The 12,724-nt window shown below is 35.6% G+C and overlaps 1 protein-coding gene across 1 annotated transcript in view; it reads left to right on the top strand.

Moving 5' to 3' along the window:
* TRDN (triadin) overlaps positions 1-12,724 on the top strand; it is a 394,142-nt gene that overhangs the window by 43,189 nt on the left and 338,229 nt on the right. Inside the window, exon 2 of the mRNA XM_042939743.1 lies at positions 5,482-5,691. Within this exon, the coding sequence (XP_042795677.1) occupies positions 5,482-5,691 (210 nt within the window). The remainder of the gene's footprint in view (positions 1-5,481; positions 5,692-12,724) is intronic.

Below are 12,724 nucleotides of genomic sequence, written 5' to 3'. Positions count from 1 at the left end.
TGGGTGGCTTCTGCAGTAAATTTGAATGCAAAATGAAAGGTACAATTTAGTGTGTTTCCATAACAAAGGAAACACATAATTTTCCGTAAGCAGTATAACCTTCAGATTTCTTTCAAATTGCTTATAGTTTGCCTTCTGAGCTGGATACTCGGAATGTATTTTCATCATCTTTGAGTCTTGATTAATTTTTAAGTGGAAATTTTGAGAATGTGAAGGCAAAAACAAATAGAAAAAATGTAAAAAGTCATTTAGTGTTAGCTTTATCATTTTCATCCATTTAAAATGTTGTATTTTAATGGTTTGGCAGGATTATAAGGTGAAATAAAATTTGAGATTCATTATAATATCAGTTATTTTAAATATTAAAAGTCACATTTGAACACTGAACTTGCATTGCTTTCTGAATTTATAGTTTCTCATTTTTCCGATAAAAAAAGAAAAAATGTATAGAAATTTTTGTCCCTTTAAAAACTTTTTGTCTTTTAAAAATATGATCATGATTCGACTAATTTGTATTAAATCCTGGTAAATTTGTTCTTTCAGCTTCAAGATACCAGGCAGGTGTGTATGATATTGTCTACAGAAATACTCTCTAATCCACAGTTCACTGAAGTGAATCTGAAGTGCAAAAGCAATTCTTCCGGTTTGCTCTGTATAGTGGTAGTAGGACGTCTTCCAAAGGTTAAAAAACTGGAGATTAGCAACATATCAACTTTCAGGTGGCCTCTCCTAAGCACTTGTAATTCACTTACTCTCCTGCAAATCATTATTCCAAAGGTTTGACTCACTTGTAGCCCCACTTGGATCTTAAATTGCATTTCGAAGCACTCCTATCATTCATCCATTTTCAGAACTGCCATTAGAAGTGATGGGAATTTGGCACAAAAATCAATGAAAGGATATGATATGAGTTCGTTCTAATTTTTCCTTCTTTGAGATCCATCTCAAGTACAGTCTGTGAAATCTGTTTTTTAAAGATATGTTTCCATCTTGCTATTATTTCAACTAAATTGAGTTCATGACCTTGGGATATGTATTCACGCAGTTTTTCAGGAAAGAAAGGAGATTCATTGTCACTGTTGTTAATTGCTACTTAAAATCATTTCAAAATCTTAATTAAATCATTTACCGCTGATCTCAACAGCTTTTTAATCTCTTAAAAATAAGGGGTTATGGGGCGCCTGGGTGGCGCAGTCGGTTAAGCGTCCGACTTCAGCCAGGTCACGATCTCGCGGTCCGTGAGTTCGAGCCCCGCGTCAGGCTCTGGGCTGATGGCTCGGAGCCTGGAGCCTGTTTCCGATTCTGTGTCTCCCTCTCTCTCTGCCCCTCCCCCGTTCATGCTCTGTCTCTCTCTGTCCCAAAAAAAAAAAAAAAAAAAATAAGGGGTTAGATTTACTATTGTCACCTAAAAATTATTGTATTAGTTATGTTCGGTTATTATTAATACCTACTAATATATACACTTGGAGGTATTTGATTTTCTTTTCCCTAGTCAGTGATAGAATGTTATGGCACTTATTTTTTATCAAGAGAAGGATACTGCCATTTATTGGTAAAGAAAAATTTTACACTTTATTAACTAGAGTAATTTTAATGCACTATTTTCATTTCTTCCCCAATAACTAAAAATTGTCATATGAACTGGATTCAAACTCTAAGCACCCCATGTACATAGCTGTTAGAAGTTTCAAAATTTGTCTTTCTGGTTAATGAGTTCCATTAGGCTGCAAACATTTGTATTGTAACAAAACAACTTTATTTCTTATATATAATTCTCTCTTAATTTGTTAATGGGGCAAAACACTCTCTGTTAATATGAATGAATTACAGTTTGTGTCCCACTTCTGTATCACAAGAAGTAAATTAGCTGATTCAAGAAAGTTGTGGAAGGAGTCATGGGGCTCCTGGCTGACTCAGTAGAGTGTGCAAGTCTTGTTCTCGGTGCTGTGAGTTGAAGCCTCACATTGGGTGGAAATGTTACTTAAAAATAAAACCTTTAAGGGGTAGCTTGGTGGCTCAGTAAGTTAAGCATCCAACTCTTGATTCTGGCTCAAGTCATGATCTCAAGGTGTGTTAGAATCTGCACTAACAGTGTGGAGCCTGCTTGGTATTCTCTCTCCCTCCCTCTCTGCCCTTCCCTCGCTTGTGCTCTCTCTCTCAAAATAAATAAATACTTTTTAAAAACCTTAAAAAAAAGGAAAGAATGTCATTGAAGCAATTATAGCATTCCATTTTGGTTTGGTCTAGCCTAACGTATATGCTTATTAAAGAAAACAAATGCCTGCATTTATTGAAAACTTAGTTTTTCAGCCTCAACTGTAGTTTCTAAGGTTGCTCTTGCCCTTCTGGTTTTTCCTTACCATGATGGTAATGGTTGTACCAGCAGTGGAGGTGGCAGTAGAAGTAACAGCGATGGTGATGTTGATAATAATGAAGATATAGTTTAGTAGTTATTGTACTGCCATTTATTGAATAATTCGATGTAGCAGGAAATTTGCCAAGCAATTTATATGAGTTATTTTTCCACCATCATAAACCTGTAAATCGGGCCTTACTAACCTCATTCCTTAGATATAGATATTTCTAACTCAGAGGTAAGGCAGCACAGTAGGGACATTCTAGCCAGGAAGTTAATCCTAATCTCTATTGTCTATGAAACCTGTGGCAGAGCTGTTTTTCTTTACCATTTCCATGAAAAATCTGGACCTAACTGAAAGGAAGGATTGTGAAAGGTAGAGAAAGAGGTTGGAAGATTGAAGGAAGCACTTTAATTCTACTTGGAGACCTAGGAGTACTAAGAATTCCCTTCAGTTTTAAAATTTGAAAACTTTCCAGCTATTATTTAGCACATTCTAGAAGTAACACCAGTTACATGAAATGTATTTTGTGAAAAGTGGCAAGGAAGTATCCAAATTTGGAGTTTGCTTTTTTAGTTTGAGAATGCAATTTTGAGGTAAAAACTAAAATTGGTAATAGTTAATTGTATATATTAGGAGATGATTAATAACATTTCCTTTTTTATATTTAATTGTTAAATTATGATAGATATTATGGCCCATATTTAAAATATATGAAATACGGTGATGAGCTGTGATTTTGGCAAAAACATTGGGATTGTTAGAGATTTTTTTTTTCTCTTTTGTATTCAATTATTTACTACATATCTGTATGATTTGGAATTGAAAATGCTATTTGAGAGTCATTTGAATTTTCTGGTTGATTTTGAATTGTTATTAAATGTAATATGATATAGTTGCTTCAGATTTCAAGATACCCCTAGAGTTAACTTTCTATGAGTCCAGGTTGTCAATGTAAACAGATACGCTTACTCTCCATTGAGGGGGGCTTTCTAGCCATACAAAGGCAGCAACTTTGCAGGAGTAAAATGAAACAGTTACAAAATTTTCCAGTGTTTACTCTGTACATTAAAATACCACAGGGGCACCTGAGTGGCTCAGTGGGTCAAGCATCCAACTCTTGATTTTTGGCTTCAGGTGATGATCTTGCGGTTCCTGAAATCCAGCCCTGAGTCGGGCTCTGCTCTGACAGCATGGAACCTGCTTGGGATTCTCTCTCTCCTCCTCTCCAACCCCTCTCCTATTTACACTATCTCTCTTAAAAATAATAAATAAACATTTAAAAATATTGTACCACAAAAAGAAAGAGGTGGACAGTTGAGGGTAACAAACTGCAACCTAAGATCAGATAAAGTATTATTATCATATGTATGTGTTTGTATATATGCATACATGTATACCCTCTTGCAAGGAGTATAAATGTATAAATATGTATAGATACATATGCACACATATGGATATCTGTATGTGCACATATACATATATATAATATGTATAAATACATATACATGCGTACACAAAGATATCTGTATATACATGTATACTTGTATAAAAATATATGCATACATATGACTGTGTACATGTAATGTGTATACAGTTCTTTAAAACACTCAATGGAGGTTTATGGATAAGTGAGCAAAAAATTTCAAAAGATAAAAATATAAAGGGAAAATAAACATACAAAAAGCTTATTGCTAGTAATCGAAGAACTACAAATGAAGCAGAACTTTCCTCCTACGTGATTGAAAATAGTTTTAACACTGGTAATACCCAGTATTGTCAAAGATAAGAAAACAGAGACTGCTGGCATGTACATTTTCAAAAATATATTAATTTTCTGGGGTGCCTGGGTAGCTTAGTCGGTTAAGCATTTGACTCTTGGTTTCAGTTCAGGTCATGATCCCATGGCTTCATGGGTTTGAGCCACTCATCGGGCTCTGTGCTGTCAGTGTGGAGCCTGCTTGGGATTCTCTCTCTTTCCCTCTGCCTCTACCCCTCCCTGACTCATGCTGTCTCTCTCAAAATTAATAAATAAACTTCAAAAACAAACATACAAATTTTCAAATACATATGTATATTCTCAAAAGATATAAAAGTGAGAATACTGTTTGTACCAGAAATTCTAAGTTTAGGAAATTTTCTGAACATAAAAATTATGAATGTGTGCTAAGAAAACTTTTGCCATGTCCCAAGGTAGAAAACTTTTTGACTTAATTATGCATATCCACAAAATGACATGCCATGCAGCCACTTAAGTGATATTTTATGGAATACATACGGCAGGAGAACATGCCTATTATATATTGCCTAGTGGAAAACAGAATGTGATGATGACTTTTCAAATCAAATACAGCATATTTATATATTTACATGTGTGTATAGAAAAGTAGGTGTAAACAGCGCGATATGTTAACAGTTGCCTCTGAGTGGTGAGATCACAAATAATTATTTATCTATTTATTTTCCTATTTTTTAAAATATTTTTTGAATTTTCTCCCATAAACATGTAGATTTTGAAAGCAGAAATAAAAAAGTTAATGCATATAACAAGATTTTCTCTTAAATCTTCTGTGACCCTTCACAAATAAAAATGAATGGCCTCAATAGAACAGCCAGTTATACAATTAAGCCAGGATATCCAAAAAGGATTTTATCCATTTGTGCTACTTTATCATTGACTTTGCTCCCCCCCCACCACCACCCAGAGGAGATATTTTTGCTTACATTCAGAACTGACATATGAACTTGAATAAAGGAAAAAGGTATTAAAAAACAACTTGACAAACAAACGGATTGCCTTTGATGGTAGTGGATATAGGAGGTGGTAAGGGAGAAATAAACATGATTAAAGGTGATGACAAAGTTTGTGGCTCCGATGGTATTATTTGCAGCGCTTAGGAAGTGGAAGAGTGCTAATCACAAGGGCATGTGGATTTCAGAGTGGAGGGTAAATACTGGGGTAGTGGGCAGGAGATGTGTCCCTGCCACTAAAGAGGTATGCTTTGCTATATAGAAAATGGTACAGACAACTTAAATATACTTCTATAATCTGTGGGGGTTTTTGGTTATTAACATTTGACATGAAGTTCTAAATTGTAATTCTCCTTTCTGAATGTTTGATTAGGAAATGCGTCTACTACCACCACAGTGATAGACAGCAAAAATGGATCTGTGCCCAAATCCCCTGGGAAAGTTCTGAAGAGGACAGTCACAGAAGACATAGTGACAACATTCAGCTCCCCAGCAGCCTGGCTTCTGGTCATTGCTCTGATAATCACATGGTCAGCTGTTGCTGTCGTTATGTTTGACCTAGTGGATTACAAAAACTTTTCAGGTAAGAGTCATGAAATGTGGGTTTCAGATGAATAGAAACTATGTTCTCCCCCACTGTCTTTGTTTCTCTTCATCATGTCGTAGTGTGAGAAATAAAGCACCTCTCAAATGTGCTTGAATGCCAACTACTTCTAGTTTCTTTGTCACCATTTCCTTTGATCCTTCTTTGTCTATTGTTCAGTGATTTCGAATGAAATATATTTCCATATTTGTAATGCTGACCGAAAGCCAAACATTACAGTTCTATGAAGATAACTGATTAAAAAGTTTGGTGGAGATTTGGTTTGGGAAATGAGACTTTATCAATTTAAAACAGTACCAAACCAAGGAAAAAACTTTTGGACAAGTGGAAAATTGTGTGAAACATTTTTAAGTCCCTCTACCATCTGGCTCCAAGCTTTCTTCCCAGACATTTTCTTTGCTCCTCCCATCAAAACATCCTATTTTGAGTTCCTGAAAATAAAGAGTGTTAAAAGGATTTTCTCATAATTACTTGTAATGAGATACTACATCTTGAGTGCCCATGTGTTCTTACGGATTTGGAGTAAAACAGGAATAACACATGTGAGGAAAGACAGATTTTCATTATGGTCTATTCAGTCTTTGAGAATACATTCTGTCTCTTTGTTCAAGGTATTTTGACACTTAAAAATTATATTTGTCTATTTCCACATCTGACATGCTCTATTGACTGTGAGTTCCTTGAGGGAGGGACTCAGTCGGGTATACAATAAATTTTAAATAAATAGATGAATGAATTTATGCACATCACTTTTGACCACAAGCAAAAACATTTCATTAAGCTCTTAATGTGCTCTTTCATATTTGCACCATTCACCCCCCAACCCCCACTTTCCATTTTCTTTCTCCAGCGGGAATAGAAATCAGTAGGAACCAGAAATTATAAATACTGTAAATTGCATTCTGTATAGTCAGGGATTCCCCTACTTCTTACTATGGCATTTTACTCATTCAGCAATTATTTATCAAGAACCTACTATATGTGCCAGGCAATGGCTATGTTAAAAGAAATGTAAGTATAAATATTGCAAAGTCATAAAACTATCATTTGGGTTTATTTACATGGCAGTGTGCTTGAGATGATTTTTCCTGCAGTACCATTGATAGCTGCCCTAAAATGAGCATTATCTAATAGGTAGAGATAAGTCCTATGATGTCAATCAAAGAAAAACACTATTAATTCAGAACTGTGAACCTTTGCTTTAAATAAGCTATAATTTTGGTATATTGTATAATGTAGGCTCTTAAAAGAATATACAATTGAAATGCCTATAATAGAAAATTATGACCTAGAATTTTAAGTGAAAATCTTGGTTATACCACTCTAGGTAATTTCATTTCCCTTAAGCCTCTATCAACTGTGATATTTCATCTATTCTTTCCTTTTCTAGAATATCATTCACTTACATTTTAGAAACAAATATGGTCATAAAATATAGTTCCAATAGATATATCTTAAGAATTACATGTAAATCTCATATTTGTTAAGTTAATAATTTAATAAATACACTACAGAAATAACTGTTGCAAGGAATTTGTTTTAAATTATTTTATAAAATGAGCAGCTACCTATAATTAGACTTTCAGATTAGATTACTTAAGTGTAAGACACACAATCTATGGTAGAGTTTCCTTGGATTACTCTAATTAGGTGTTATGGATAATGCCTATGTTACTGGCATTTCATCTCACAGGGAAAAAAAAAATAGCCTCTGTATTACTGCTACTTCATTTCTTCTTTCAAGGAGTGTTTATTAGGCACATCTTCTATGTGAGGCCTCCTCTCCCCCATTTCCTGTATTTATTAGTGACCTAACCATCTATCCATTCCCCACAAAAAGAAGTCTGAAGTCATCTTTTAAATCTGCTGGATACCCGATCAATCACTATGCTGGATGCTGACTACTAACTCTCCTGTCTCATGAACTCCCTCCCTTCTCTTGGTTACTACTGTCTCCATTATCGCATTTCCGACCTTGATTCTCTGTTGAGGAGACAAACGCAATTTCTCCTTGTCTTCCTCACCCAGTATCTTCCCTTTGACATTGCACCAAAGGTATCTTCATAAAACATAACTTTGGCGAAGTATTTCCTATTGCCCAAGTATAAACTCTTTGCCGTGAAATTCAAGTCCTTGGCCTACCTCTTTATTTTCATCTTGTAATTCAGGTCATGCAATCTATTTTCCAGCCATAGTTACTATTGTTCTTCCCTGCATTCTTTTCCTAGGACACATATATTCTCACTCTTCCCTGCTTCCATTCATTCCATTCTCCTGCCTCCCAACCCCCAGTAGTGCAGAAATTGTAGTAAAGTGGTTAAAGATGTGAATTCTGGTGCTGGATTTCCCTAGGTCTTATAACTTCCTAGCTGTGTAATATTGGAAAAATCATTCAGCCTCTCTTTGCCTCAGTTTCCTCATCTATAAAGTGGGGTCTATAATAGTACCTGTGTAATTAAGTTGTTAAGAGAATTATATAAGTGAATATGTTTGAAGTGCTTAAAACAAAACCTGCTTTATCACAAGCACTGTATTGATTAATTTAACTAGTTGGTACCCATTCCTCCATTTTCTTGAAGGATGAATTCATGCTTAAGAGCTACTCCCTTTTTTGGTGAAACACTCTCAGATTTCCTAAGAAAAAATCACTGTACTGTGCTTTCATTCCCTTACTACCTTATGGGCAACTGTATTAACAGCAGTTAGCACACTGTATTATAAATATATTTTTGCTTGTCTATCTAACTCAGAAACATAAACGTATCCAATGAAGGGACTGTCATATTCATCCCTGTATGTGAGTGCCTGTCATATAGTAGATTTTCTGGTATCCATTTCCTAAAGGATACATAGTGTTGATATTTTGATTTTGAAACAATTTCTTACATTATGAAGAAAAAAAATACATCATCCTTTTTTTATTTCATCCAGTTTTTGAGCAACTCTAAAAATTAGTGAATACATTTAATAAAATCAGAATGAAAAAATAATAAAATATGTTTATAAGATGCAATGTTACTTGTCATATTTTATAATGGTCATCTATGCTATATAATAAATTACCTCAAAAATAAGTGGTTTAGAGATGCCTGGGTGGCTCATTTGGTTAAGCATCTGAGTTGGTTAATATCTGACTCTTGATTTCGTCTCAGGTGATGATCTCCTGGTTTGTGAGTTCAAGCCCTGAGTTGGGCTCTGGGCTGACAGTGTGCAGCCTGCTTGGGATTTTCTCTCTCTCTCTCTCTCTCTCTTTCTCTCTCTCTCTCTCTCACTGCACCTCCTCTGCTCTCTCTCTCTCTTTCTCAAAAATAAATAAATAAACTTAAAAACAATAAGTGGTTCAAAACAATAATAAACATTTATTATCTCAATCAGTTTCTGCAGGCCAGGAGTTTGGGAATGGCTTAGCTGGGTGGTTGTTGGCTTAGGGTATATTTTGAGTTTGCAATAAAGACATTGACTGGGGCTGCAGACATCTAAAGATTTTCTTGGATAGTGGAACCACTGGCAAGTTGTCGCACTCATTTTGCTGTCAGGTTAATGCTGATGTGTCTTCACGTCGTGGCAACTGACTTCCCTCAGATCCAAGAGAGAACATGGCAGAATCCACAAAGCCTCTTATGACCTAGACTTGAAAATCACATACCATCATTTCTGCAAAGTCCTTTTGGTTTCACACGTCAGCCCTATGTATTGTCCTAAGAGACTAACTACAAAATGGCATGAATACCAGCAGGCAATGATCGTTGGGGGCCAATTTGAAGGCTGGTTACCCCATATTCCACTCTCAGAAAATTATATTGCCAGGCTATACATCTTTAGACAAATGCTTAGATATAAGGAAATGCCATCCAATACTCTAGCTGACAAAATGTTATTCTAATTACCACAGGTGCAAAGAGAAAGATGATGTATTGGGGTGACTGTCATCACAAGACCACATCTAGGAAGATAAATAGTCTCTAATGAATTTGAAATGAAAAATAAATAATCACAGAGTTAAGATTCTAAAGAAAAAATATATACATTCTTCAAATAAAAAGTTCAAATACTTTTTGCTAATTAAAATTTGAATGTGCATTTTCTGAAACCAAAATAATATAAGTTCAAAGTCTGTATAATTATAGCATAAAACTTGTAACTCATAGTGACCATTAGTTGCATGAGATATATGCACTCATATTAAAATTTTTATTTCTTTTCTCCATTTAGTGAATTCTAGCCTGTCTTTTTAATGTAGATTATTCACAGAAAAAAATTGTTTTCTTTAATAAGAGTGTCAAATGTAAATGGTATTCCTATGTTGCAATGCTATTTTTAATTGATACATTTCAAACATTTACTAAGGATTAATATTACGATGATGAGTCTTTTGTAATAGATAATGTTTTTGAAATTTGTATCATTAATGTTTAAAAAACAAGGCTGGTGATAAAAGAAAGCATATTGGAAATAACTGAAGGGCAGACAGGATAACTGTCTCTGGGCTCTGAATTACTCTCTGGCATTTTAGAAAAGTAAGTAAATGCTTTTAAGGCATTAAAAATTGTTCTTAGAGAAATGAAAATCTATTTTCATAAGCAAATACTATACTGGATTGAGAAGAATGATTCTCCTTTAGGCCAATCTTCGAAATTCCTTATTTTCTGAATTTGGTTTCATTTACCCAAATAACGTACTGGTGAGGGATATGTGGAACTGACTTTTATGTGCCTCTTTCGGAAGACTTGAGTTCACTCTACAACTCTGTGACCTATAAGCTAACATGACTAGGAACTTATGTTTCCTTGTCTGTCAGATGGAAATAGCACTTTTCTTTCTGGTCTGCAAAATGTGTGACTTTGCTTGCTCTTATCAAATGAGATAAATTTTAGGACATCAAAAAAGCAAACAAAAAACCAGATACTAGAAAGGATATTTCACCTACCTTTCATTTCTTCCTAAATATAAAGTCCTAATACTATCCAAAAATAATATGATCTATCTGTCACAGGTTTTGATCAGAGTAGAATCACTATGAGTGACACAGAACAGAAGATTTAGTGTAAAGCTCATGCATTCATGGGAGCTGATCAGCAGTCTAGGTAAGGCTATTGCAATGTATCGGGCACTAGGTCATGAGTCAGTAGAGTGGAAGTTGGTATAGCAAAGGAAAAATATCTTGTTTAATGTAAGTTTTATGAGACACAAGAGCCTTCATAAAGAAAGGAAGACCTTAAGAAGTAGTTAAGCCTGAGCATTTTTATGCTAGGTTTGATGAAAAGTGGAAAGTGGTGGAAAAATGTGACAGAATAAAAAGAGTAGGAGCTAAGTGTCGTAAATTGAGGGAAACAGCAAGGGCTGTTCATTCACATCGCTCTGAGCATCTTGGAAATAAGGATATTCCCTTCCTCTGGGTTTAGGGAGGACACCTTTATCATGAGAGTTTTATGGCCTGCTTCAGAGGAATATCAGCAAGTCCTTTTTGCACAATGTCATTTCTCAAATTCTTTCAGCTGAAAATATTTAATATGCCAAGGTGCCATATTTGGGGTAGCATGTCCTGAACCCTGTCATTGGAAAGGGCAGATGGAAATAGCATAGGGGAGACTGAGGACAAACTGGAACTGACAAGGACAAACTAGAGCCCTCATTTGACTTTGACCACCTCAAATTACGATGATGTGGGTGAGCTGCAAGATAAATTGGTGCCTTCCACTACGGAACTGCACAAGCGCCTGGCCAAGATTTGGAGATGCTGGAGGAGGCGGTCCAGGGGGAACTGAGAGCATGCTGCCGGCTGCTGCCACATGTCAAGGTCAGCTAGCATATCAGTGATAATGTGCTTGAGCTGCAACAGCACCTGCCCTACACCAACCTTCAGAAAATAAGCAATGGTTATTACTTCTTTTTTGCCTTCTAAAGCTCATGCAAATTTCTCTTGTGCCCAACTGTTACCTGGACCTTACACGTAAGGGAATGCTGGGAAATGTCATTCCAATTTAGTGATTTAAGAGCATACAAAGCCACCACATAGGATGACTGTATAATTTATCATCCAAAACAGGACACTTGTGAGAGTGAAATGGAGAGCTGTTAATATTTGTCTCAGGGCAACAGACACAAACCAAGATGTCTGATCAGCCAGATACTATTCATCTTGCCTCTACTTTTCTTCCGGAAGATGAAAGTCTTCAGAAAAACAAAGATGGGGGTCTGGGAAGGGTTGGTTAGTGCAGGGCAACATTGCTTTCTTATTAATTGAGTCTAGAGGGTCACAAAGGCTGCTGGATGCCTTGCCCCCAAGCTTCTGCAGACACAGCCAGCAAGTTCTTCCAGAAAACAGAGGAGTGCCCTGATGACTTAGTAACTCTTTCAGGATCAAAATTTGTGGGCTTTGATTGAAATTCCTTACAAACTTGTTTGCGTTATTTATAAAGGGAACACTTTTCTCTCTAAACAATAAATGCAAAAACTAGGATTTCTAAAGAGATTATTGCAAACTTAGGCGCTCTTGGATAATAATGATTTCCCTCTAGGTCAGAAGGTACAGGAATAAATTGTAGTAACTTGTGGCTTTTCTTGCCTAAGAACAAGGGTTATAATTTATTAGCATCCTCCTCCATAAGAGGGAAAAATCATTCTATGGCTATACCCAGAGGTCTCAAAGAAGCACATTTGGTAATTTTTGCATGCATTCCACATACTTATTTCAAAACAATTTTGTAAAAATTAGATAAAATAATCCATGTAAAACATACGTGCTTGGCACATATAAGGCACTCATTAAGCATAACTTGAATTTGAATCTTATTACTGGGAAGTAAGATCAGTAATCTGAGAAGAAAGCCAGCAAGGACATGATGGTAGGAAGCATCAATTTCTTATGAAAGTCTTGCAGACATCTCCTGATGTGCCTTTTAAATAGATTTTCTAATGAGGTGTGCCATTTATCTACTGCTCTTGGAAATTAATTTCCCTGTTTTTTTTTTCCTGGCACTTAGCCCAGTTAAGCAGGTGCACTGTTTGTCAG

Source organism: Panthera leo, chromosome B2, assembly GCF_018350215.1.
Source record: "Panthera leo isolate Ple1 chromosome B2, P.leo_Ple1_pat1.1, whole genome shotgun sequence".
Lineage (NCBI taxonomy): Eukaryota > Metazoa > Chordata > Mammalia > Carnivora > Felidae > Panthera > Panthera leo.
The sequence above is the reverse complement of the archived record's forward strand: the minus strand, read 5'-3'. Positions and strand labels throughout refer to the sequence as shown.